The 25166-nt window shown below is 40.0% G+C and overlaps 1 protein-coding gene across 1 annotated transcript in view; it reads left to right on the forward strand.

Annotated features, from left to right (window-relative positions):
* The window catches only part of COL4A5 (collagen type IV alpha 5 chain), an 85482-nt gene that overhangs the window by 31896 nt on the left and 28420 nt on the right, over window positions 1-25166 (forward strand). The window contains exons 3-30 of the mRNA XM_074835297.1: window positions 3081-3170; window positions 4359-4403; window positions 5159-5203; window positions 5310-5372; window positions 6150-6203; window positions 6925-6951; window positions 8183-8263; window positions 9293-9355; window positions 9909-9944; window positions 10066-10107; window positions 10213-10305; window positions 12471-12524; window positions 12629-12685; window positions 14867-14911; window positions 15010-15063; window positions 15242-15283; window positions 15751-15883; window positions 16666-16839; window positions 18022-18105; window positions 19332-19424; window positions 19978-20048; window positions 20266-20457; window positions 20911-21079; window positions 22291-22383; window positions 22474-22578; window positions 23186-23283; window positions 23537-23687; window positions 24335-24448. Coding sequence (XP_074691398.1) covers window positions 3081-3170; window positions 4359-4403; window positions 5159-5203; window positions 5310-5372; window positions 6150-6203; window positions 6925-6951; window positions 8183-8263; window positions 9293-9355; window positions 9909-9944; window positions 10066-10107; window positions 10213-10305; window positions 12471-12524; window positions 12629-12685; window positions 14867-14911; window positions 15010-15063; window positions 15242-15283; window positions 15751-15883; window positions 16666-16839; window positions 18022-18105; window positions 19332-19424; window positions 19978-20048; window positions 20266-20457; window positions 20911-21079; window positions 22291-22383; window positions 22474-22578; window positions 23186-23283; window positions 23537-23687; window positions 24335-24448 — 2368 coding nt within the window. The remainder of the gene's footprint in view (window positions 1-3080; window positions 3171-4358; window positions 4404-5158; window positions 5204-5309; window positions 5373-6149; window positions 6204-6924; window positions 6952-8182; window positions 8264-9292; window positions 9356-9908; window positions 9945-10065; window positions 10108-10212; window positions 10306-12470; window positions 12525-12628; window positions 12686-14866; window positions 14912-15009; window positions 15064-15241; window positions 15284-15750; window positions 15884-16665; window positions 16840-18021; window positions 18106-19331; window positions 19425-19977; window positions 20049-20265; window positions 20458-20910; window positions 21080-22290; window positions 22384-22473; window positions 22579-23185; window positions 23284-23536; window positions 23688-24334; window positions 24449-25166) is intronic.

Consider the following 25166-nt stretch of genomic DNA (forward strand, 5'->3'; position numbering starts at 1 on the left):
GAAGAGTCTGGAGGCAGAAGCAATGTCTGAAAGCTGTTCACATGTACAGAATCCTGTACACGATTGAAGTAGAAGACAATCAAAAATTACCACAATATCATCTGTATTCCAGAGAGCAGAATCAGCTTGGTTTCTCCCCTTACTCAACTTGCCCACGTTTCTTTCTCCCACCAATTTTTTTGATTAAAAATAGTGATGATAGTGCAGCTCTCCTCTGTAATTAGTGTGATACAGTTCCCTCGGGAAGTGTCTGGTGTAATCCCTCAGCTGTCCTCAAGCATAGTCCTTCAAATCATCTGTTCATTCTTGGGGGCAGATTGCTGGTAAACTCCATAGGAGTTGTCCTGGCAACAGTTTCCTCACGCAAGGCTCTCATTGTTGCTGTTCACTTTCAAAGTGGGCTTGGAAAATATTCATTTCATAGTTTCAATAGTGCAGTTTACTAGTGTCACATGTTGTCTCACATATTCCTCTTGCATAACTCTTTGGCTTCACTTTAAAGGCCTTGACTTCCCAGTTCTCTGACTGCTTAGAGTGGAGACCTCAAAGTAGTTGCGTTTTAGAGAACAGTTCTTCAGCCTTAGATGACATGCAAGGCCAACCCTCTGCTTAAAAGACTGTTCTAATAACCATTTGCACATGTTACTTTCTCTAACAAAAACGTGAGGAAGTGTGACCAAGTTGAAGTTAGCAGGCACTGTGCAGCCAAGCTAGCACCAGACACATCTGACATGCCTCTTGTACACAGTTGTGTTTCCTTAGTGTGCACACACAGTTCTTGCCAGAGCTTGCTCCATGGTCTGGTTCTGTCTAATGTTTTCCTTATCCGGCACTCCCAAATTCCTCATTCTGTCTCCTTCAGGGACACGTGAACCCTTTCATATCCTGGCCTGAGATAGCAACACTCCTCCACAATCTTGCTGTTCAGATGAGGTAGCGCGCCAGCAGTGTAGCTCCGTCCAAAAGTGCAGCCTGGCACTTCATGTGCAGAAAGACAGCCTAGACCCTGACTGTCAAACTTAAGCTAGCCTCAATTTATGATGCAATTTCAGCATTCCACAGGGGAGAAAAGATGTCTATCCTGTCTGAGAGAGCAATATGTGACCTGCAGAGGAGTATGTTTACATGTTAATTAATAGGAAACCAGCTTTAGCAGACTAGTTAATGAGCTGTCCGTTCCTATCCAAGGAATCCTTCTGAGTCTCACTGTATAGGTAGGATGAAGTACAACTTAGTTGTTTCCTCTGTAAGGTTGCAGCTTGTGCTTGCATACAGCCTTTAATCTCTCATCCAAAAGGTTTTCCTCTTGGTTTTCCAAGGAAGCAGTATAGCAAGTACTGGAAAAGAAGAGAAGCCCTGTTACTTTCACTGAAAATTTTTGTGAGATATCAGCATCTTGTAAATGTTTTCAGTGCAACTTACAAGTTCCTGCTCCCCACAGTGAAATGCAGAGCACCTACCTAAGCAGTACAGTGAGGATATTGGGATTTAACAATGAGACTTAACACTGCTATCATACTGAATACCTGCTGTCATGCTCAGCATATGCAGCTGCTTATGGAAAATAAAGAGGAGATGAGCAAAGCCTTAATATTGCCTTTTGCATATTGCCCTTAAGGCTACAGTTAAATGCTTCTGCCTGCTTGCAATCCCCAGTCTTCGGTTCTCTGTTGCTGTCTTCTGAAGGCGTGAGATTGCTGGTTTGGTTCTTTTGCCTGACTGAGGAGAGCTAGGCAGGCCCTCCCAAGTTCCCAGAGTGCCATAGTTGGTAGACTGCCAGATAATAGATGGGGGAGCTACTACTCCCATTCTTGCTGAAGCAGTACAAGAAAATAAAAATTCAGGATGAATTGACTCAAAGAGAATGTGCAAAAGCCTGCACAACTCTAACCTAGTGATTAAGGTGCTTGTTAGGATGGAACACTTCTTTGGCAGTTTCTGTAGTTGTCGTCAAAAAACAATTGGGGTAAATAAACAGAAGGGTTTTTTGCAGGTAGGAACCAAACCTACCAAGCCAACCAAACCTATCTGTAGAGCAATAAGGAATAATGCTGAACTACAGCCTGTTTCATAAGGAGTTATATGTACTGATTGATGTAACAGAGCCGAGGAAAATATCTGTTTACGTAGTTGAAAAGTGTACAGTAATATATATATCTGCACAAAAAGGTGTATTCTGGTATTTCCTAACTTTTCTGTACCAATTCAAATTTAGTATTTACTGATTTTTGTGATTCTATGGCATACAATGAATAAAAGTAAATATTTTATGGAAGTGCAGCTATGTATACTCTGAAACTGCAGGTAAATGACATTGTTAACTAACACTAACAAGTTAGAGGGTGGTTTATGATGCTATATGGGATTTGTTACGCTGCTGATAGGCTATCATAGCCAATCATTCCAACAATATTTAGCAAAATATGGTTGCTGCTTGACAGCTTATGATTTTAGCAGGAGGTGACAGATAAAAGGAAAAAGAAACCTTATTTCTTTGCGGTCTGTATCTGTCTCACTTGATTTAGATTGTAAACACTTTAGGCTGGAACCCTGTTTTCTGTATTTGTACAAGGTTTAGCCTACAGCACATGACCAGGATCTTAGTTGCTTTTATATTACAAATTATAATCTTGCATCTGTGAAATAATAAACAACAGTTATACTATAGCAACAATCTACACCCTTCTGAGAGTTTTTATGGGTATCGCAGCAGAGGTGAGTTTTTGGGAGAGATTTAGTAACAAATAAATCTATGCTTTTATAGGAAGAGGAGAGAGTTCTATGTATTTAAGCAGCACAGGAGAAAAAGATGGTTGAATTATTTTGGTAAATAGGTGACTTAAATACTGGATAAACATTCTATGAAACCTGTTCAAGTGGTGCAATTAAAGGCAATGTATGTGTATGCTCAGGAATTTCTGTAGCTAAGCAGGTGAGATGTTTACTCACAGCATTACTTTGGTTTTCTGTATGATGACTTCCTCCAGAAAACCAGAAAGATAATGTGTTTTCTGAATTTTTCTATCATAACTTGTGCTTTTGTGATGTTACACCTCCACCACCACCTATTCTTTTTGTAGGGTGAAAGGGGATTCCCAGGCTTGGAAGGACAGCCAGGTTTGCCTGGATTTCCAGGACCGGAAGGACCACCTGGTCCAAGAGGCTCAAAGGTAAGTCCCAATTCACATGAAAATGCTAGGTAGCATTAGCTTGCTTTGTAGTGCTGATCCTAAGTCATTGCAGAACTCCTGAATATCGTTGGTTTAATAGTCAAAATCTTCAGATGTTGGAATATGACATAGGTTGGTTGGTTTGAATAGTCAACCAGAGGAAAAAGATAGCTCTAAGTTTCTTATTCTTCACCTACAGACATGCTTGCAAACACTACATGCACGTTTGTATCCTTTCACTAGGTGCTGCAGATTAAGGTCAAAGAACAGGTTTGACAAGGTGCTGTAATGTAGTTTTATTAGTCCTTGCAGTAATGCACTCCATCGCTTAATTTACTGATAAGAGTGGCTGTCAGCTGCCCGGAGGGGTCCTACCACATAGGTAAATTGTTGTTTGCACCTGGTGGCATTCCTGGGCTGGTTTTGGGTGAGGCAATGCAAATGAAGACCTCACTGAACCTATGCACAGACAACTGAGGGGTTTCAGTTTATTTTTATTTGGTACTGAATTGCATCATTATGCTCAGATGGTGTAATACAGCATTAACATGTTGAAAAGCCTTCCTCTGGATGCATTTATGTTTAATATGCACAAGATGATCCAAGATCTGCCATTGCTTTTGCAAATGCTCACAGTAACTAACAGAAGTACATCCAAAAAAAGCAAAGAAAAAAATAGGTGATAAGAAAAAAATGAAAGTATGCACTAAAAGAAAAGCCTAATTGGATATAACAAGAGTGAAACATCAGGAGGGGTCTTGGACTAGAAACGTTGATTATATTTTGATACAGAGTTCTGTATTATCATAATAAAAAATAATAATGGTACAGCATCATTCACATTTAATCTGGTATATATTGTTTTGCCCACAAGAGGTCACTGTAGGATATTTGATGAAAGCAGGTATCTGCTTATAAGCAGTCTTAAATAGCTTTGATTTTTTTACAAACATTTCTTCTAAGTCATGGTTTATCGGCTGTAACAAATACTTTTCAATTCAAAGTCCAATGCCCAAACTAAACTAATTCTGAACCCTTTTACTCAGGAAATGATGACTAATATAACTTTCAGTCCACTTAATATAAACATGTAGAAGAAATTTTATCATGCTTACAGTTTAATATGATAGAAAGGCAGACTGCAAACTTGTGTGGGTTTTTTTTTGTTTGTTGGCTTGGTTTTTTTAGGGTGATGATGGACTTCCAGGGCCTATTGGACCCAAAGGAATCAGAGTAAGTATTGGTGCAGTTTTAGGGTGATATATTGAAATTATGGATAAAGACTGCCAGGCATTGAATGGGTCCTCACAGAAGTGGTGATTTATAGGGGGGGCAAAATTAACTTCTATCTGAAGAGTAATTTATCTACCAGCTAGAAAATATTGTATTACTTTTTATAAGTAATATAAGATTGCATAAGTAATACAGTCTTACATACTACTTGTATCACTTTCATAAACTCACTAGGGAGAGTAGCTCCAGTACTTATTTAATCTGTTTTGCTGTACAGGACCTAAACAAGTGCCAGTAACTTTGCTTCAGTTTATTCTGAAGTAGACACAGTATATGTAGGGTCGATATGGGAGAGGTTGATTTGTCTGGAAATCCTTTAGGCTTTGTGCCTTTGCTTTTTTCTTTTTGTCAGACCCCTCAGCTGGTGACAGTTGATGCATCTCTGACTTCACTGGGACACATCCATTTTCCATACCATGAGTGTTCACTTATTTTCTCTATATATCTGCATACTATTACTTCAATTGTTCTGCATTGTCTTCTCTATGTTTTGGTGAATATTTCCCTGAAAGAACGGTAAGAACCTTGATGGCTGTCCAGCATAGCATTCTTTTTTTACAGGTGTTTCAGATGTTTCTGTTTTTCTTTACTTACATATGCACAAATAGGTTACATTTAGTAAAATCTCAGTAAACCCTTTTGCACATTCATTCGTACCATACTGTTTAAAACACATGTGGTTAATTTCCTTCTAGGGACCGCCAGGGCTTCCAGGATTTCCAGGAACACCAGGACTTCCTGTGAGTAGTAATGGGCTTTATAGATACAAATCTGTTCACTTGTGTCTTTCAGGCCCAGAAGAGCATCCTACAAGCTAACTCTTCTTTCCTCTTTTCCACTTTAAAGGGGTTACCAGGGCAAGATGGGCCACCAGGACCTCAGGGTATCCCAGGATGCAATGGAACAAAGGTGGAATCCCTTAAAAATTCTTAACAATGCAACAAGAATATGATAAAGAGTTCTTGTTCTCCTAGCTGTAGCCAACAGGTTTAGCTTATTATGTGCAGCAGTACTTGCTGTTACTGAGTTGTGTGGGTAATTCCAAGATAATTCAGACTTACGCATCTGAGAGAAGGGGTCATGGTCTGGTACTTAAAGCACAAGTTTTGCCAGAAATTGTCAGCACCAAGACACAACATTTATACTCTGCAGCCAATGTAGTTAAATTCTTTGTTCCAATCCTTAATTTTATAGCTAACAACTGAGAGGAGTGTCTGATAATTAGATCCTATACTGCATCTCATCTTTGTGGTAGACTCTTGCTACAGAGGAAAGCTCATTACCTAACAGTGGGTCTTTTTAGTTATTAATTTTTAATAATATCGCATTCAAAATTCAGTATCCTTGTTGGAAAGGAGTCACTTTCATTCTCACATGTTACTTAACAGCTTCACGTTATGATCTTTCTATAAGAGAAGCTGATCTTCTGTAGCACTCAAGTGTGTTTTCCATCTCTGTAGTATAGTACTTTGCCTGGAAGTACGTAGAAATGTTTGAATGTGGAAAGTTCTGTTTCAATCAGTTGCGTGATTTAACAAACTGTTTATTCTATAGCTTGTTGCAATACAATTTGCTACTCTGGAGTCATAAGCTAACAATGAAACTGGACTTCTCAGTCAAAATTTGTTTATTTGTTTTTGTTACATTTTGGTTTAGTTTTGGCTAATCATTTTCTTCATCCCTAAGGGAGAGCGTGGATTTCCAGGCAGTCCAGGTTTTCCTGGTTTACAAGGGCCTCCTGTAAGTAAAAAATTTCCAGATCAGCTACTTGTAATCCACTGAAAGACTACTTAGATCTGTGAAAGATTAGATAAATATCAGCCTCTTTTTGCAGTTGTTCTTTTAATAAATAAGAATCTATTACATTTTATGGTTAATCAGAATATTTTAGATGTCCAATAAAAGTAAGCTTTTCTGCTGCATGCTGTGGTAAAGCTAATAAAAAGCCCTTTGAATTCTCACATGCTGAGATGCTTTGCCACCTGCAGAAAAGTACAAATACATGCTTATGTGTCAGAGAAGTAAGATTTTGTTACTGTCATCTGTTACATCTGAAGAGTCTTACTGGTGATTAATGGGGCAGATAAGAGACAGCATAGGGTGTTTTCATTATAAAACACAGGGATGTGCAGCAAAGTGACTGTCAGAACCAAAGTACAAACAGAAGGAAATGTAGCAGACAGCATGGATAATAGGAGGTGATAAAGACACGAATTGCTAGGAAATGGAAATGTAGTCCCTTTAATGCTCAACATTCACTGTGAAAGTACTTCTCTAATTTTTCTGTTTGATTCTGAAGATCGTAAAAAATTTATTTTCTCTGGTTTCATATATTTTTTTTTTAGATTACTATCTTTAATGCTTGCCTCATGGTGTAGATCTGATTAGTGGTTTCCAAATAACATACCAATGATTTATTTCTATTGATATTTCTTTTAATTTTTGTTTCTTTTAAACAAAGGGACCCCCTGGTCTGCCAGGTATGAAGGTAAGTATTCTGTACTCGCACACTGAAGTACTAACCAGGTATGGGTGTGCAGTGTGATCTGGCATAAGTAACCTGCTTGCTTTTATGCATGACCATGTGCATCCACTGGAATTTGGAGTGACATTCTGGAGAAAGCTTAGTGTTTCTCAGTCACTCCAGTGTAACTAACTGGAAATTCTCAGTAGCTTTACTTAGTTTGGATCAGAAGTTCCAAAAGTAGCAGACTGTTTTCTGAAGCTCATTTCTGTGGGAGTGTGAGGGACAGTGTTTGTGTTGTGAGGCATCAAGTTAGCAAAATGCCTACAAACACCCAAATGCACCACTAGTCTATGTGTGCATGCTTAAGAACACTACTAGAGACTAAACAATAATAACTTAAAATATCCAGTGACAAGAATAGTGCAACATCTTATGTTCCTTTTGGAAGCATGCTTTTTACTGTATAGATTACTACATGGATGGCTTTTTCTCCCAATCTAAATAGTCTCATAATCTGATTTTGGACCTTAAGGACCCCTTTTATTTTTTAAGGGTTTTTTTGTTGTATCCTTGATCTATTTGAGTATGGGCCAAGACATCAGTTTTCATTCAAATCTATTTGAAAGGAAACTTGACCCGCAGACATATTCCAATAAACTCCTGAGAGGACAGCATAACACTGGTGCTGGGAAATTGTGACTATTAAGCTGAATTGTTTTTCTCGGCTCCTTTTCTTCCCAATTGTTTTAAAGATTTTAAAAGGCAAGCTGATCAGAACATAATTTTAAAACAAAGATCTTTCCTGAAATTGGTAAGAAATTGTGCTTCAAATAGAACATGAAGCATAGCTAGTATAACAGCATACTCAGCATTAAAATCATGGGGTGGGACATTGGAAAAAGCTGAACAAGCCTTTTGTTGCATCCTATCCACTGCTTTCACATGGAGCTAGAATGTCTCTTTTTGTGAAGCATTTTTATTTCAATCCCCCAATCTTTTGGAATCTAAATCAATGCTGATATATTTGTACATTAAAAAAAGAGAGCTTTTAATAGTTGGTAGTTTAGCCATTTAAAGAATCCGCATTTCTCCTAAAAAGAGCTATTCTTGGAGAATCTATTATTTGTATTAAAGAGTACTGCTAGGGTGTAGCATAACTCAGAGTCTTAAGAGACAGTGTCCTTTGGAGTCAGAATGGTAATAAAGAATTGTAAAATGTGCTGTTAATTAAAGTCAGCTCTCTTTCTTCTAGGGTGAAGCAGGTGAAATAATTACATCCTCGTTGCCAGGACAGAAGGGTGACCCAGGATTTCCAGGTCTTCCAGGGATACCTGTAAGTAGAGTAAAGTACTACCAGGCTGTGTTCTGCCAAAAAGATAACATGAAAAGTGTTTGCACAACTGGAACATTTGGTGCTAGGGGATCCTTATGTTTACGTGGAGAAACAGGGCTCACATCTAATGTACCACTAGTTTACGGCTTGAGGGAAAGTACGTGCTTCCATATTGCTCTTAATAGGGTGACCTACAGAGGCCAGAAAGGTCCCCTGGTCAGGAAAGTGGTATCCAGCAGGCAACAGTACTCACAGTTACTGACTTACTTCTCTGTTCCCCCTGCTGGTTCCTGCTTCCTAGACATTCTCTGTATGAGTTCTGGAGTTCCCTTTCCTTCTTCACCCTGAGATAAAGCAAGTAACATCTGCCTTTCTGGGCTGTAGCCACTATTTTGAATGGTGGGAAGAAAGGGCAATGTCTCAGCTGTTCTCCTTATGTTGCACCTCCTGAACAGTTTCTGCTCTCCCAGCAGTCTTCTGTGAAAACAGTTAGTGACTCCAGGCCCTGTGCTTCCCCACTGAGCCATTCATTGCTTTAGTGGAAGAACAAGGGGAGCAGAAAATGAGTCTATCAGCCTGGACTGGACAGAAGCCAGAGACTCCCATTTCCTGGTACAGAAAGGCAAGCCCCAGGCTATTCTGACCAGACTGAGCCTGTTAGCATTTCTGTTCCTCTGATCTGTGCTTCCCTATTGTCTGTTTCTGGCTGGGAGGAATCACAGACACAGAGTGTTTTGTTGTTCTCTCTCGGTGCATGAAGAGAAAGAAAGTGCAAAAGTAGTTCAAACCAAACAAAAAAAGCATTCCCTTATCCAAGCCAAAGAGATGTATTGATGTTGAGAGCAGAACACTCCTAACACGATGTACAATCCTTTAGGCCTTTGCACAAGGACAGATTGTTAGGTTAGTGGTCAGCTACTTTGATTTGACATGTGTGGGGTGCCAGCTGTTGGGTTTTTTTGACCTTGGTCTCACTATTCTTTTCATAAAAAGGTGCCTCTCTCATAGTCTCCTCCACTTTCTCAACAGGGCCCACCTGGCTCCATGGGAATACCAGGTCCAATTGGCCCTCCAGGGCCCCCAGGTTTGACAGTAAGTTTCTTTAACCTGTTACCCATAAAGTGTTAAATGGGGCAGTTACTTCTTTGTTTCGTGTTCTCAGAGGCAGGTCAGTAAAGTGCAGAGATCTTGGTAGTCAGGAGTTGGTATGAAGGCAACAGCAGCCATGCGTTCAGTTCACCCTGGAGCTGCTGGTGTGTACATTTAAATGTGATACATCTGGAACAGCCTGTTCCCAGACCTCTTTTTGCTTAAAACAGGCTGAATCTTTGTTCAGGCTCCATATTTGTGTGAAACCCGAGGGACCAGATTTGGTTTATTTAGACCAGAATGATTCTTTAATGTTTAATACCTGACTGTTTATTTGACTCTCTCACTTAAAGGAAAAACTAGTTTCTTACATATTTGTGAAGTTGAATAGCATGAGGAAGAGCTCTCAGAGGAAGGCAAGGTGCCTCGTCAACATGGGTATAATGCACAAGAGTCAAAAGTAGCAACATTGGGGGGGTTTTGGTTTGGGTTTTTTTTCCACAGGAGGGCATGTAAAGTGCTTGGAAGTGACTTTTTTGGTTTCCTTTTTTAATAGGGACCTCCTGGTCCACCAGGGCTGCCAGGACCTAAGGTATTTTCTTTCCCTTATTGATGGCGGTGGTGGTGGATTGTTTAGTTTTTCTTTCTGTTCATTTCTTTTTCTTTCTATTCATTTGTGACTTCTAAGGGCTGATGAGTTATACTTTTTGCAGGGTAATATGGGTTTGAATTTCCAAGGACCCAAAGGTGAAAAAGTGAGTAGGTGATCATGATATTTTTGCTTATTACTTTCAAAATACTTATGCATGCCATTTTGGCTTGTACTGCTTGTAACAAACTGCCATCTTCCTGACCGTTAGGGTGAACAAGGTCTACAGGGACCTCCAGGGCCACCAGGACAAATTGGAGAACAGAAGAGACCAAATGACATTGAGTTTCAGAAAGGAGATCAGGTGAGTGGGAAACTATATGTGTCTGCAATGAGCATGTGATCGAGCTGCAGCTTCTATTGGTTTGGCTCATATATACTCACATCCTGCTTACTGCAGAGATTCTAGTATTTTTTCTCAAAGTACTGCATATTTCAGGCCTGAGTACTTTTCCTTTAATAGAAGTCATGCCAGTCACATTAGCTCAGTTACTTCCCTTAGTAAAATAACTATTCTTAAGAAACTGTCTTAAAGAAAGATCATAGTAACAGTAAAAGCAGTTAAAATATTCTCATTCCTTGGAACACCCAGACTGTAATTTTCAAAGCTGTCTGGGGATTCAGATTCCCATTAAATAACCAGCTATTTCATCCATTGTGAAGCCTTTCAAAAATTTTAACTCAATTTATTTTTTCTTTTTCCTCTTTCTTTTTGTCATTATTGATGCCCCAAGATCTTTCTTTCCTGTGGTCTGAATAAAGTGCTTTCCCTGTTTATGGCCTCTCAAAAGTAAATATTAAGCCATATTGTGACAGTAAGCTCAAACTGTTGGTTTGATTTGTGTGGATCCTTCCCCACCCATAAATGTCAAAAAGTCATTGCAGAGTTGCAATTCTAAAGTTATTACATTTCTTTCCTTTCTTCTTCACTGGGGAAAATTTCACAGCACCATTTGATTCTGGGTGCCAGTCATAGTCTGAGCACCACCAGCAGGATCATGGCTGCCTGGCTTTCATGTTTTCTTTGAAGTTTCTTGGTATTCTCAAATACCACCCTAAGTAATAGAAGAGTTGAGGTAGATATTTTGAGGCAAGAGTGGTGAGTGATCATTTTTATGCTCTGGTGATTTTACAAATGTCACTGTGGTAACTGGGCTTTAAACTTTTAGTTTCCTCCATCTGTGTTGGATCACTTTCCACCTCTTCATCTTGGGAAATGTGTCAGAGAAGAAAGCTTTAGTACACACCAGTATTTTATTTTGACAGGATGTAGGACAATTCTGTCCTTCATCTTGATCAAAACCATTTGTTACCCTTCCCTTCAGAAGAACATTAGCCACCACTAAGGCATTACCTAGAGCTATCCACTGATGTGCATTTGCAATGCACAGTCATCCTAGAACTAGATCCTAGGTCTCAGTCCCTGGTTTTGCCAGTAGGACAGAAGGTAAAGAGCAGCATTGTGTGTCTTTATACTTCTAAGAAAACACAAGGTGACATTTTGACCACACTGTAGTTGAAACAAAAATACATCTGACTTTATTAGGGTCAGACTAATTTGCCTCTGTCATCGCAGATCTCTGAAGGACTAATTACACTGGTATTAAGTTATATAAATGTACAAAATAAAAGCATTCTAACTACATTCCTTTAAAAGTACTAAGACTCACAAACACAGTCTGAGTGCATTGTCTTTGACCAACATTAACAATGATTTCAAAGTTTAAAAATTTGTTTTTATTTCAACAAAGGTTATGCTTGGTAGTACACAATCAGTAAAAAATGTCAACATTACATTTATTTTTTTGTGAAATACACACAAAGTTCTGGTGTGTACCTCCACCTATGATCTCTGACTGAAAAATCAAGTGTATACGGGCTTGTAAAAGTCTGGGAGACCTCCAAAAAAATAACAGAAACTGTACAGAAACCTTTTGTGGATTCAATAACCTGTAACTTTTCTTTAGGTTAATGGTGAAGACATTTAAGAACTTGTGCAAAGGTGTAACAAGACAAAATAGAAACTCTAAATTTTTTACGCAGTGATCTTGTGACACTTTTCTGATGAACACACTATTGATCCTGATGGCCTCACAAATTAATGACTGTTGCACCTGTAATTTCAGCAGGATCTGGCATTTGGTTTTTATTTCTTTTCTTTTTTTTCTTTCTTCTTTTTATTATTGTATAGCAGCTGCAGGCCACCAAACCAGCTGCTCCAGTGCACACAGGAGGCGGTTGTGTCTTAGTGGAGTGAATCATCTAAATAAACAGGATGAGCAGTTGATAAAATTTATAGATGTACTTGAAGTTCCACACAAAGAAAGAATAAATATGATCCTTTACTGTTTATATTAACTGGAAATCTAAATAACAGCCAAAAAAATTCTATTTAAAAGAAATAATCAACTGAGCTACTAGGGAGTGATGGAGGCTTTAATCCTCTTTTTCTTTGCCCATGCTTGACAGGGTATTCCAGGTGATCCAGGCCCACCAGGACTTCCTGGGCCACAAGGCCCTCCTGTGAGTAGCCCTCTTCTAGGTTTTTTATTGCATCTGTATTAGAACTGTAAATTCATTCTACTTTGGCTTGTGGGCTCAGTTTAAGATGATGTTTGTGTGTCCAGGGTCTTCCCGGTGGCATAAAAGGTGAAAAAGGTGAGCAAGGAGAACCAGGCAAAAGAGTAAGTAGTCTATTTAACCAAACATTTATCTTTCCAATCAGTGTTATCTTTGAGAATTAAGCAAATGTTAAATTCAGGTGGGGCCATCAGCCTCTGGGTAAGAGACTTTTTTTTTTTTTCCATAACCTGGCAAACTGGTAGATGACACATCTGGTTCATGAAAGTGCTTCTAGCTATGGATCTCTCAGTGCTTTCTGATAGAATTATCTGCATGTAGATCTCAGTTTTGGGGGCAGGAGAAAATAATTTGAATGATGTTATCTGGTTACATGTGGAAACCAAAGTTGTTGGACTGCTTGACTGAAGCAGCAGTTTTCTGTTTCCTTTTAGAGAGGGTCTTCAGTTTGCTATGTACTGTACAGCAGCATGAGATTGTATATTTAAGCTGGTCTATGTAGACTCATTCTCAGTGGGTTTACTTGTGAGGTGAGTCAGAAAGCCAAGTCTCAACACTGCATTAAGACCAAAAGTCCATTTGTCACTTCCCAAGAGACTACTTCAGTTTATGTGCTATCTGGGGAGGGGACGAGTCAAGATGGCTGCATCTAGGGATAGCATGAGCCACTTTGTTCCTGTCTAGACTCAAATCCACCCTGAAATTTAAATTTACTTGGATATCACAGCTCAGAAAAGCTGAGGAACATCATAGAAGTGCTATGAAATAGGATGAAAATAATATGGGCTGGACCAGCAAAGAAAAGCCAAGATGCTACCAGCTCAAAGCATTCTGTATTTTCACTTCCACAGCTACTGAACCCATAGTTTTATCAACATAATGGGCCCCTTTGGAAACCAAGACACATGTCTTGCTCAGGTTAATTGGACAATATATAAACAGTGTTTAGAAACATGTTGGTAATAGGTTTTCCAATTTCCAGAGGAAATGTATACAAATGTTTGGTATTCTAAATAAAATCCTTCTTAGTTGCTGAGATTTATAGGAGGGCTTTGATTTGCCTTCTTTAAGGAACATAACAAAAGAGGCAGATTTACAAAGCCAAAATTCTCATTATATTCTGAGTGATTTTTGAATTGTATTTTCTATGTTGCTTCTCTCTGCAAAAGTAAATGGGAACCACATAAATTTGCAAAGATCTGAAATGATAAAAGTCCTGAGAGGATATGGCAGATACGTTTTGCCAAAAGCTTGTTTACCAACATTTTTGGTTGTATTACTCTGAATTTGGGCATGTTGCATACTTAAAGTGAAGTTTTGCTATTAAGTTACTCTAAAGCTGCCTTTTAGGGTCCCATATGATTGTGTGGCTCAAGCCCATTTCAGATATACTCATAAAAATGGCAGTATATGTAATCAAACAGGTAATTTTGTAAATTCAGGGGAAATCTTATAACCTCATTTTTGAGAATCGGAACTCATCACTAATAATAAAGAATTCACAAATCACATTACACTCTTAATACACTATATCTGTCAGGTCTTATTATCAACTTCTCAATGACTGAGAGTTGGTCTTGGTGCTGTGGTGAAACTTAATGACCTTTTGTCTTGTAGTTACGTTCCAGCAGGTGTCCCCCACACATCCTGCTTCTGTAATGCTGACAGCAGAGTTCTGCTTGTCTTGCTCAGTGAATAGTCTGGAACAAAGCAGAGCTTGCGCTACTTCTATTGTAACAACGAGACATCTGTTCAGCAAGAATATATGGTTTTTAGAAGTCACTTCTTTGAGCAGAATTACACTTTATTTTTTTGTTGTTAATATTCTTCAGAAAATTGCATTTAGTTTAAAGCAAAGTTAAAATTCAAATACACAAATGTTTGTATTTAATTTCACTAGTCACATTATACTAATTTCCTAATTAAATATAACATTCTAGTGTCTAGGGAGTTAGGATCTGTTTTCCAAATAAAGGATTTCTCTAATGTTAAAGTAAAGGGAGTTATTAAACACTATCAGCAATAGTTAACTGGAGATCATTTTGTGCTGTATTCTCACAACATTTCTTTAAGACTTGTCATGCTTTTGTGCTCTGGTTTTCCAAATGAAAACCTCAGTTTAGATAACTCCATTGATTGGACTTGGTTGATGTCTGATGTATTTGTCACAAGGACTGCATTCTAGAGAAAGTTTGGTTTATTGAAAAATGGGAAGTAACACAATTTCCATAAGAATTCTTCACCACTGATGCATTTTATTTCAATGCATGTTTATGTCTTTGAAGGGAAAGCCTGGCAAAGATGGAGAACCTGGTCAGCCTGGTAGGGATGTGAGTAACATACATTTCTAATCTAAGCTGACTCCTTATAAGCTTTTCCTCTGATAAGGAGAAGATCTGAGTGTGGGTGTCTTTCTCTTTTCTTGAAGGGCTTACCTGGTGGGCCTGGAATAAATGGTGCTCCAGGAAGAGAGGGTGAAAAGGTATGCCATGTTTTTTGTCATTATTGCTGTAGTAGCTTGAAAATCTGCCATTACTGAGTTCAGTTCTGGCTGAGTAGTAACTGCATTGCCTATGCTATGACAGTGTTGAGGAATATTTGTAATAACTTTCTTGTGCACTAATGCGCAATATAAAAAATGCTCTTAATTTCATCGGTAGGGTGAAAAAGGTGACATTGGTCCCCCTGGTCCTCCTGGAATTGTAAGTTGCTGATCCTTTCTTTTCTTTCTGCATTTGGTTGACAGTGTTGTTTCATCATAGTTCTTGGGTGACTGTGAGTCTCATCTCCAACTGTAACAATAACAGAACCAGTAAAGATTTCTTATATTCACCGATAGAAATTATTGTTTCCTTCTTTCAAGATAGATTCTATGCTCTAGGATTTGCTAGGTTACAAATACAAGGCTAGACTATAACCTCAGACCAGCAGAAACTTGAGTCACCTTTGCTGAAACTGGTTCTAACCACGTTGGCTTGGCAGTAAAAGTGCTTGCTATTGGGGAGTGCTCTTTAGTGGAATTTAGTGGTAGTTCAGTGGAGCAGGAAAGGCATCCTGTCATTGGGATAAGGTTTGAAGTATGTTGAATTTTTCCTCCCTCACATCTGTTTACTGTTCCAGTGGCTCTTTTCTTGGCAAGTTGTTTCACATGAACATGAAACATTTCCAGGTCATTTCAAGACCAGGCATTGATGCAACAGTGGGACCAAAAGGTAGCAAAGGATTGCCAGGACTTCCAGGAGCCAAAGGAGAGCGTGGATTCTCTGGTAGGCCAGGCCCACCTGGCTTGCCAGGTTCTCCAGGTAGGAGTGCAAGCATTAAAATAACTTGTGTGCTCAAATGTCTGAATGGATATTTAGCTTCACAGTCTTTTCACACTCCTTTTGACAGATGGACTGAGCAGAAAGTGAAGGCAGAACTATTTAGAGCTACATTTGAGCTTGAAGGGTAGCCCTTAACTTATGGGGATAATATGAGGAATTCTGAACATTCATTGCACCTGTGTGGTAAACAGAGGATGCTAATCATCCACGTTGTCAAACAGATACTTGGTTAATGGTCTAAGGGGTAATTTATCTCCTATCACTTCCCTATAACATACATTATCCATTGCATTACGTGGAGAAAGTGTTGTGTACCAGAACTCTGGTACCTGGCCATCAAACCTGGTCTCTGCTGTACATTGGCCAGTACTAAAGGAGATGATTTGAGTCTACAATGGGAGCGAGCAGTAACACCTGTATTTGCCTTATACACGCACAGAGAAGAACATTATGATTTTAATGTAAAAGCTTATAAATGTTCTTTTTTTCATCATTACTTCCTTTCATTAGTCCTGTTTTATTTTTTTTCCTTCGTAAGTCTCGGGTCAATTTTTTTCTGAGACCTGAGCCTCAGGTCAATTTTTCAGACAAAACCTTTGAAAATGCAAAATGTGCATATGTCAAACATGTAGTTTGATTCCATAAAACTTGCATGGAAAGACAGAGTCTTCTGTAGCATGTTATAGTATATTATTGTCATCCTTGCAAAAAAGTGATTTAAACCTTTGAGTTCTCAAGGAACTAAGTTCTTTTCATCTTAGGGATCACTACTGTTGGACCTCCTGGCCCACCTGGCTTACCTGGTGAGAGAGGACAGAAGGGAGATCCAGGTTTACCTGGTGTTTCTATTCCTGGGCAACCAGGACTTGATGGACCACGAGGACCTCCAGGACCACCAGGTCCCCCAGGGCCACCTGCACCATCTGTTCCTCCTGGTAAGTGATGACCACATAGACAGCAAGTAGAAGAGACTGAACAGTTTCTACGTTCTTTTTTTTTTTTTCTTATTTCTACCTCCAAAGATGTAGTATATTGGCAGCTGATGTCCATGAGATTCTCCAAGTTGCTCCCATTGCCGTTCAGGACATTTGTAGAACTCTAGCCTTAAGGACAATTACAGAATTTAAGCACAATTTGGGAATTCAGTGGTGTGAGTTGCAGTCTGGTTTTATCATGCCTCTTTCTACTTCAGGTGAGCCCTACTGTGACTTACCTGTGACATTCAGCTAGACTGGAGGAGAAGAAATCTTGTCAGACTTGAGGGACCTTCATGCTAACTTAGATAATAATGACAGCCCTCCAGGGCAAAGCAGATTTGGCCCAGATGTACAAAATTGAGTATTTTCCAATTTATGTTACATCCTATTTAATCCAACTAATGAAAGTTACATTAAAATTTGTGCATAAAGCAGGAGGTAACCACTTTGACACTGTCTTAAGTAAATATAGCTTTCATGATATGATCTAATAAATGTGTGGAGTAGGGACTATTCCATACTAACAGCTGTGACACCAGGAGAGTCAAAGGAGTAATTTTTCACAGAATTCCAGTTTCATAAATATTCTATGTGTAGATCACATAAAAAACAGCTTGGGAGTGAACACCTTGGATGAAGGCTCTTAGCTCCTTTTTGATATGAGGGAAGTAGGGAATGGGAGATGGAATATGAGAACTGGAAAGCTGTAGTGGAGAAGGGGCTAGCACGTGGTTCAGGGAGGAATTTAGTGTCTAGATGGCATTGACATCTTAAGTCCCCTCACTGATGATATTTCATACCCATGCTTTTATGATATGAGGCTGAACAGCAGAATGTAGTGTAGAGGTGGAAGTGTGTAGGTTGTGGGAAGTAGTAGGGAGATAGTTCAGGTTGTGAAGGAGAACTGATGATTGTTGTGTAATATCACTGATTGTTTCCTTTTGAGTTTGGATGACATTGGTGGGTTTTCATTAGCAGTCCTCTGTCTGGATCGCCAAAATGTTTGCTCTGTGATTGTGTGGGTATATTGGAATATCCACACAAATACTAGGAAGCACATTTTTGTACCGAATACATGTATTTGGTGCTTCTGTCAGTCTAACACAAATTGATCATTAAATGTCTCCTGATTGTCCTTAGGTGAAGGGTTATGCGAGCAGGGACCGCCAGGTCCTCCAGGAATTCCAGGACAACAAGGCTTTACGGGGGAGCGAGGCCAAAAAGGTGCAGTGTCATGGCTATCTTGTTTTTTCTCTTTTTGTTAAAGCTTGTTAAACAATATAAAGCCTGAATTAAATAAACAGTGTCTCTTCCCAGTGGGGTTGAGTGCAGACATTTCCTGTTTCTGAGTAAGAAAGCTGTTTTATCTGGGCATAGGATAGTTCCTTATCTAGTGTTAAAGCACAAGAATCTCAAAGTGGCTGAGGGTACACTAATGCTAGGGCCTGGCATGGGTCATGATTAAAGTGAAACAGAACTTCAGGTTTATGAGTACCTCCCAGGTAGACAGAAGCTAAGTGCTTTGTAACAGCAGTTGCCAACTCTATGTGAAAAAGTTTTGCACTTCATGAATATGTTTAACATTTTTTATGGAAAGCAACATTGAAATTATAAATGCAAGATTCCTAATTTGAGTTGGTCAGTCTACAATGAGTTTGTTTGTTTGGTAAGCAAAAGAAAGACATCTTTAATGTGTATCCTTGTTTCCAAAAAGACAACCTTGCAATGAGGATGCTGATATGGGTAAGTGAGAATCTTTTCCTAGCTCAACCATGGACATCCTAGATGACTTTGGGCATCTCACTTAATTTTGAACACCTTTCAAACAGAAATCTTTTTTCTCATGGAGATTGTACACATTAATTAACCTAAATGAGGTGCTTAAATACTACATTGACGAATGTCAGAAAAGTCTGTATGTAAAGGAAATTCCTAAGCTTCTTGAAACCATTCTTTTTTTCTTTTTTTTTTTAATGGGATAAGTTTAGCCTATTGTCAAATCTGTGAAACATTCCCAGGATGTATTTTGCACTCTTGGAGTTTAATTAAAGTTTGGGATTTTGATATATGTGTGTTAAGAGTTGTAGTTTGAAGTGTCAAGTACCTACTTTAGAAGAGGACTCTTCTGTTGAGGAAAAAAAGTCCACAGTTTCGGTTTTTTATTATTGAAAGCATTTTTCTTTTGTTTTAATTTATTTTGCACTGTCCTAAATAAATTCTAATCATATCTGATATTGGTTGTCTGACTCCTGGCAACCAAAAAGCTTCAGCTTGGTTTTCATGGGGGAAGCCTTCTAATATTTAAGCAATCATATAATTACATAAAATAGTCATTTTGGACTTGGTCTTATAGATCAATAGCAAGAAAACAATTGCTGTTGTGTAGAATTCTTTTAATATTTTTGAAGATCTGATGCTCAAGTATGCTTTTTCAATACAAATCTTTTTAGGTGATCAAGGAGACACATGCTTCAATTGCATAGGAACTGGAGTAACTGGGCCTCCTGGGGAGAGAGGACCACCAGGACCTCCAGGTAGTCCAGGTAAGGCTGTAGTCTTCACTATTTTGCCTAATATATTCCATAAAGTCACTTTTGTATCTGTGTATAATGCTAATGATATATCTGTGTATTGTGTACAAATTCAGATGCAGCGTTGCCAGCTCTGGTATATAGTTGGTGCATGTTGTATTTTGCACAGCTTAGGAGTGTTAGGAAGAAACAGGCTGGATTACATATGGGTAAAAAAATCACTCATTCAAAAAAAAATCTCTAATCAAAGACAGACTTGCAAGCATTCTGCATATTGAAGGTTTATAGTGTGCTATAGATTTAACTGAGAGAGAGAAATTAACTTCTATTACTTGCTATTTCTGAAATGATAGAGGAACTGGAGCTTTTTAAAAGTGTGACATTTTTTGACACTATTGATTTAACTATTGCAACTAGAGTTGCAAATTTTGTTCTGCTCAAATAAAATCAAGCTCTCAAAAAAAATCCAGATTAAACCTTGCCTGCTGTTATGCAAACAGCGTTCTTGATATTTACAGTTTCTACAGCTTTATGGGGTTTTTTTCTGTTTTTCTGCACTACTCAGGTTCTCCTGGTTTTCCTGGACCAAAAGGTGAAAAGGGGCTTCCTGGATTAACTGGCCTTGTAGGGCCACCAGTAAGTGGTGGTGTTATGTTGTGGTGGGAAAATAGTCTCATTTGTCTTGCGTGTTTGGTCAATCTGTGCACAGTACATATGAATTCTGTCTAATACTTCTTTTTTTTTTTGTCCGTAACTAGCTTGAATTCTTATACTGTGACAAACTCAGAGAAGGAGTGAAAGAAAAACTAAAATGGTCTTTTGTTCTTTTTCTCTCCCCCCTCCCCCCCTTCAGGGATTCCCAGGGTCCCCAGGTGCTCCTGGGAGACCTGGTCCTAAAGGAGACCCAGGGGATGTCCTGACTTCTCCAAGAATGAAAGGTGACAAAGGAGACCCTGGCTTCCCAGGACCTCCAGGTCTTCCTGGCATAGATGGCACTCCCGGACGAGATGGACTGCCAGGCCTACCTGGCCCTAAGGGGGAGCCTGTGAGTTTCCATTTTATGTTGTCTTTGATTGGACAGATGTTTTGGGAAGTCCTGGATGCATTTGACGTACTGCAGATAAGAGGACTGGCAAATACACATTTTGCTGAATGTGACTAACACGGTAATTCTCTTCAGCAGATGCCAATCTAGTTAGGATATACTGAGGTACTTCCTGAATCTGTCAATACCTCTGAAAGTAAGCTGAGACTTCTCTTGGGTAGTGTCAGATGGTCCCTTCTGCCATTGTCTAATTTCACCTACATAGTGTGAAGAATTAAGTACCCAGGTTTAGACCTTATCTCTACCACGTTAGTAAGATGTAGGCAGCTAATGGCCTTGAGAACTAGAAGGATGGAAACTGCCAAAGAGTTTCAAAACAGAAGTAATTAAACACTTTACTCCTTTGCTAGTAAATATGTTCCTCTTCCCCATCCTGCTCTTCCTTTTTTTCAGGGCAGTGTTGCATTCAAAGGAGAAATGGGTATTCCAGGTGATCCAGGAATACCAGGTCTTCCTGGAGACAAAGGACTTCCTGGACCTCCTGGTTTTGGTCCACAAGGTTCACCTGGTGAAAAGGGCATCCAAGGTGTATCAGGCCGTCCAGGGCCTCCTGGAGTTCCTGGTGAGTTGGTCTCTATGTGCTATTGAACAAAAGCTGTAAAATCAAGTTTTGTCCTTTTGCTTCAGACAGTTCTCAGAACATAATGTTGCTTTTAAGCTTTTTCCAAAGGTGTTGTAAGACCTAATATTTATAAGTTTTCTTACTGAAGGTCACCACAGAATCGCAAAGTGAGCAGAATTTGTGCTATGTTACTATAAGCACATGACTCACCCTTCTGCTCTGACGTGTAGAGAAGTTTCTTCTTCTCAACTGACTGGAGTGGAAATGCATTCTAACTACCATCTGGCTTATGCTTAATAATACTGCAACTACAACAGTTTTTGAAAACAAGAGTTTGCTTTGTTACTTTCTTGTCAGCTACACAGATTGTGATCAAGTTGTGCTGGTGTCAGCTATGGAAAATACTATTCACATGATAATACTAGGAGAAAGCTGGAAAAAATAACATTTCAAGAAAACTGTCTTAACATAGAATCACAAAATGGTTTGGGTTGGAAGGGACCTTAAAGATCACCTAGTTCCACCCCCCCTGCCATGGGCAGGGACACCTTCCACTAGACCAGGTTGCTCAAAGCCCCGTCCAACCTGGCCTTGAACACTGCCAGGGAGGGGGCAGCCACAGCTTCTCTGGGCAACCTGTGCCAGTGTCTCACCGCCCTCACAGGAAAGAATTTCTTCCCTATATCTAATCTAAATCTACACTCTTTCAGTTCAAAACCGTTACCCCTCATCCTATCCCTACACTTCCTTACCAAGAGTACTGGAAGGCCACTATAAGGTCTCCCTGGAGCCTTCTCTTCTCCAGGCTGAACAACCCCAACTCTCTCAGCCTGTCCTCACAGGGGAGGTGCTCCACCCCCTGATCATCTTTGTGGCCTCCTCTGGACCCGCTCAAGCAGGTCCATGTCCTTCTGCTGTTGGTGCCCCCAGAGCTGGACACAGCACTGCAGGTGGGGTCTCATGAGAGCAGAGTAGAGGGGGAGAATCCCCTCCCTTGACCTGCTGGCCACACTTCTCTTGATGAACATTAAACAGTGCTTCTAAGCCTCTAAGTGCTGTGTAGGGCTCAGGGGCAGATAGCCTATTGGGTAAAGTGTTGCTGGTGTAAGTTTTCTGTAAGCTTGGAATGTAGCTAGAATCTTTTTCTGCTCAAAGAAAAACAGAAAAGAAACTCCTACTGAGTGATACCTATTTCTTCTTTTTGGTTTTAGGTCCAAAAGGTGACCCTGGCCAGACAATTACAGAACCAGGAGTTCCTGGCCCCCCTGGTCCTCCAGGAAGAAATGGTGATCCAGGTCTTCCAGGTAAAGCAGTAACTAGATATCCAGGGAATTTCAAGAGCTTTTTATTCTGCCTGATTCTTGGTAACTATGTTGATTTTCTTCTTTTTACAGGAGATCCTGGTCAGCCAGGACAGCGTGGCTTATCAGGCATCCCAGGTGCAAAGGGAGAGCCAGGTATTCCTGGCATTGGACTTCCAGGTCCGCCAGGCCCAAAAGGTATGGTTACAGCCATATTATTGTAGTGTACTGACTGGAAGAGGGGATATAGAGGGTTGTATCTCTTTGCTTTTTCCTAGTGAGTTAGTTTCTGTCTCTAGAATGCTTTAAAAAATGTTTGTCTTGAGTTTATACATCCTTATAATAGTCTCAGAAGTATCAGGAAATAAAACCTGCTGTGCCCTTATTCTTCTGTTTGCTGTACTGCTCCTTCATGGTAGCTTACATTTTTCAGTAAACCAAGGACACAAAAGTAAATGGGTAAAACTTTGGGAAATTATGAATGTTTGAGCTTGCATCAGTAAATGATCTCCAAATGCTGCCTCAAGATGTTAATGTTTCTGATGGGAACTCTTTGTAATTTTTGTTAGAGCACGCAGCATGGGGAGTGCCCTCCTCTGAGAGGAGTCCCAGACATCCTCTGTGGCAAAGACTGGTATACTCAAAAGCTATCTCAGCCAAACGGGTACCCCTCAAGTAGCTTGAGCTAGCACAGAACCTCTTTTCAGAGACCACTTTTCATGGGCCCTCAGCATTTCTGGAAGAGTTGTTCTAATGCTCTCTGGTGTCCTCTCCTCTGCTGTCCTAACCTCCATGTCCTGTGTAGGTTTCCCAGGGACTCCAGGCCCCCCCGGAGCTCCGGGAGCTCCAGGTCGCCCTGGTCTAGATGGACCTCCTGGACCACCTGGTTTCCCAGGACAGAAGGTCTGTGTTTGCTTGTTTAATATAAAGTTTCACTTTCTTAGAGGTTGTTCTGCATCAGTGGGAAGTTGGTGGGGAGGATTTTACCTCTTGTCAGCTTTTGATGTTGGGGCAGTCACGTTCTCTACTTGAGGTTTGAGTGAGGGTGGAGAAAAAAGAAATGGAACTCTAAGATGGTGGGCATTTTTTCTTTGCTACTTCTAGGAGAGGCTAAACTTAGAAAAACCCTTTTAAAAAATTTGTTAATTTGTTACAGGGGGATCGTGGATTTGGAGTTCCAGGACCACCTGGACCCCCAGGACCACCAGGCACAAAAGGAGTTCAAGGACCTAAAGGTGATCCTGGCTTCCCAGGAAACCCTGGTCTCCCAGGACGGGCAGGTTTTGATGGCACTCCAGGGCCCAAAGGTATGGAGAACTGTCCCCTTTTGTGTTCCTTATTGAACTTTAAAAAATGTAGATGTGCTACAAGTCATATGGCAGTTAAATACAAGCAGTGCTGACTTCAGAGCAATTACTTCAGGGTCCATTTTTCCAAATCAGACACACCTGTGTAAATGGAAGCTTGTGTTCTCAAAAGGCAAGCAAGGGAGTAAATACCAACACCACTGGGTCAGTATCTGAAAGTCTGTATTCTAAAGACAAATCATGTTAACGTGGGGGTAAATCTTTTTCAATAGAATAATTGTCATTTAGATGTGTTCAACATCCAGAGAGTTAGCAGATCATGAATTCCTGCTGTTAATCATTGTATTGAACTGCAGAGCATGCCTGGCTTGCTAGAGAGTATCTGTTAAGTTTGATGTGGATTGTGATGCAATAACATGTCTCTGTGTAGCCTAGAAATGTAAACTGCATGCATTCCACACAGAGTGAGGACAAATCTCTGGCTTTCAAAAATAGCCTCTGCAGTGTGGGTTTTTTTTCCTGTGTCAGATCCACATTTGTTTGCATGCAAGGACAAGATTTCAAGTACAATGTGCAGGCACTCTGCTTCTGAAAGCAAGTATCTCTGAACTGAGTTCACTATTTACTAAACAAGAATGTTCTTTTAGGTGACCCTGGACCAAGTGGACCACCAGGACTCCCGGGCCCACCAGGCATCCCTGGCATTGGTGGTCAAGGTCCACCTGGATCTCCAGGACCTCCGGGTCCTGTTGGCCCCCCAGGTAAAACTCGCATGAATTGTACCCTTAGGTTATCTCTGGCATACACCAAGCAGGTACACAGGACACTGAAAGTCCCACTGAACAGATAGGCAAGGAAAGATAGAGACCTTATGTCTATTGGCCATCACTGTTTTGCCAGTCATGTGGGCAAAACTTGGTACATCATGTTTTTTACTGAAATCGTAAGTGGAATTACATTCAGCCCTGCCATTTGCACAACTTGGAGAGATCTCAAGATGTAAAAACCCAATTTGGAGAAGTCTTGGAGCCTCAGCAGAAATTGTAGAAGGTGCTGTATACAGATAGGGACAAAATGTCTGTGAAGGTGTTTATCGCAATACTCTTCAGGACAAGACAGAAGGGAGCACAGTGTCAGTGCAGAGGTTTTGGGGATACAGAAGATGAGGAGAGCTGTCTTTAGCTACCTGTCATTACATTGCTTTCAAATAGCAAGATGGTTCTTAAATTCCAGAGAAGTTTTCTAGCTTACCAAACTGTATTCCAAGTTCACTGGGTGAGAGGTATTTTTAAATAACTTTTTTACATTATTATTTAGAAAATTATTTTTTCATTTGGAAAAAATCAGCGAAACTCAATCCCCTATACAGTGCTATTTGTCCTCCCTATACTTACGTGGTGAGCACAAAAGCAAAGGAGTAATTCGGGTTCTCCCTGACATGGCTGTGGACTTGAGCATGCCTGCTGCTGAAACACTTCA

The sequence above is a fragment of the Strix aluco genome, chromosome 10, assembly GCF_031877795.1.
Source record: "Strix aluco isolate bStrAlu1 chromosome 10, bStrAlu1.hap1, whole genome shotgun sequence".
In the NCBI taxonomy this organism is placed as follows: Eukaryota; Metazoa; Chordata; class Aves; order Strigiformes; family Strigidae; genus Strix; species Strix aluco.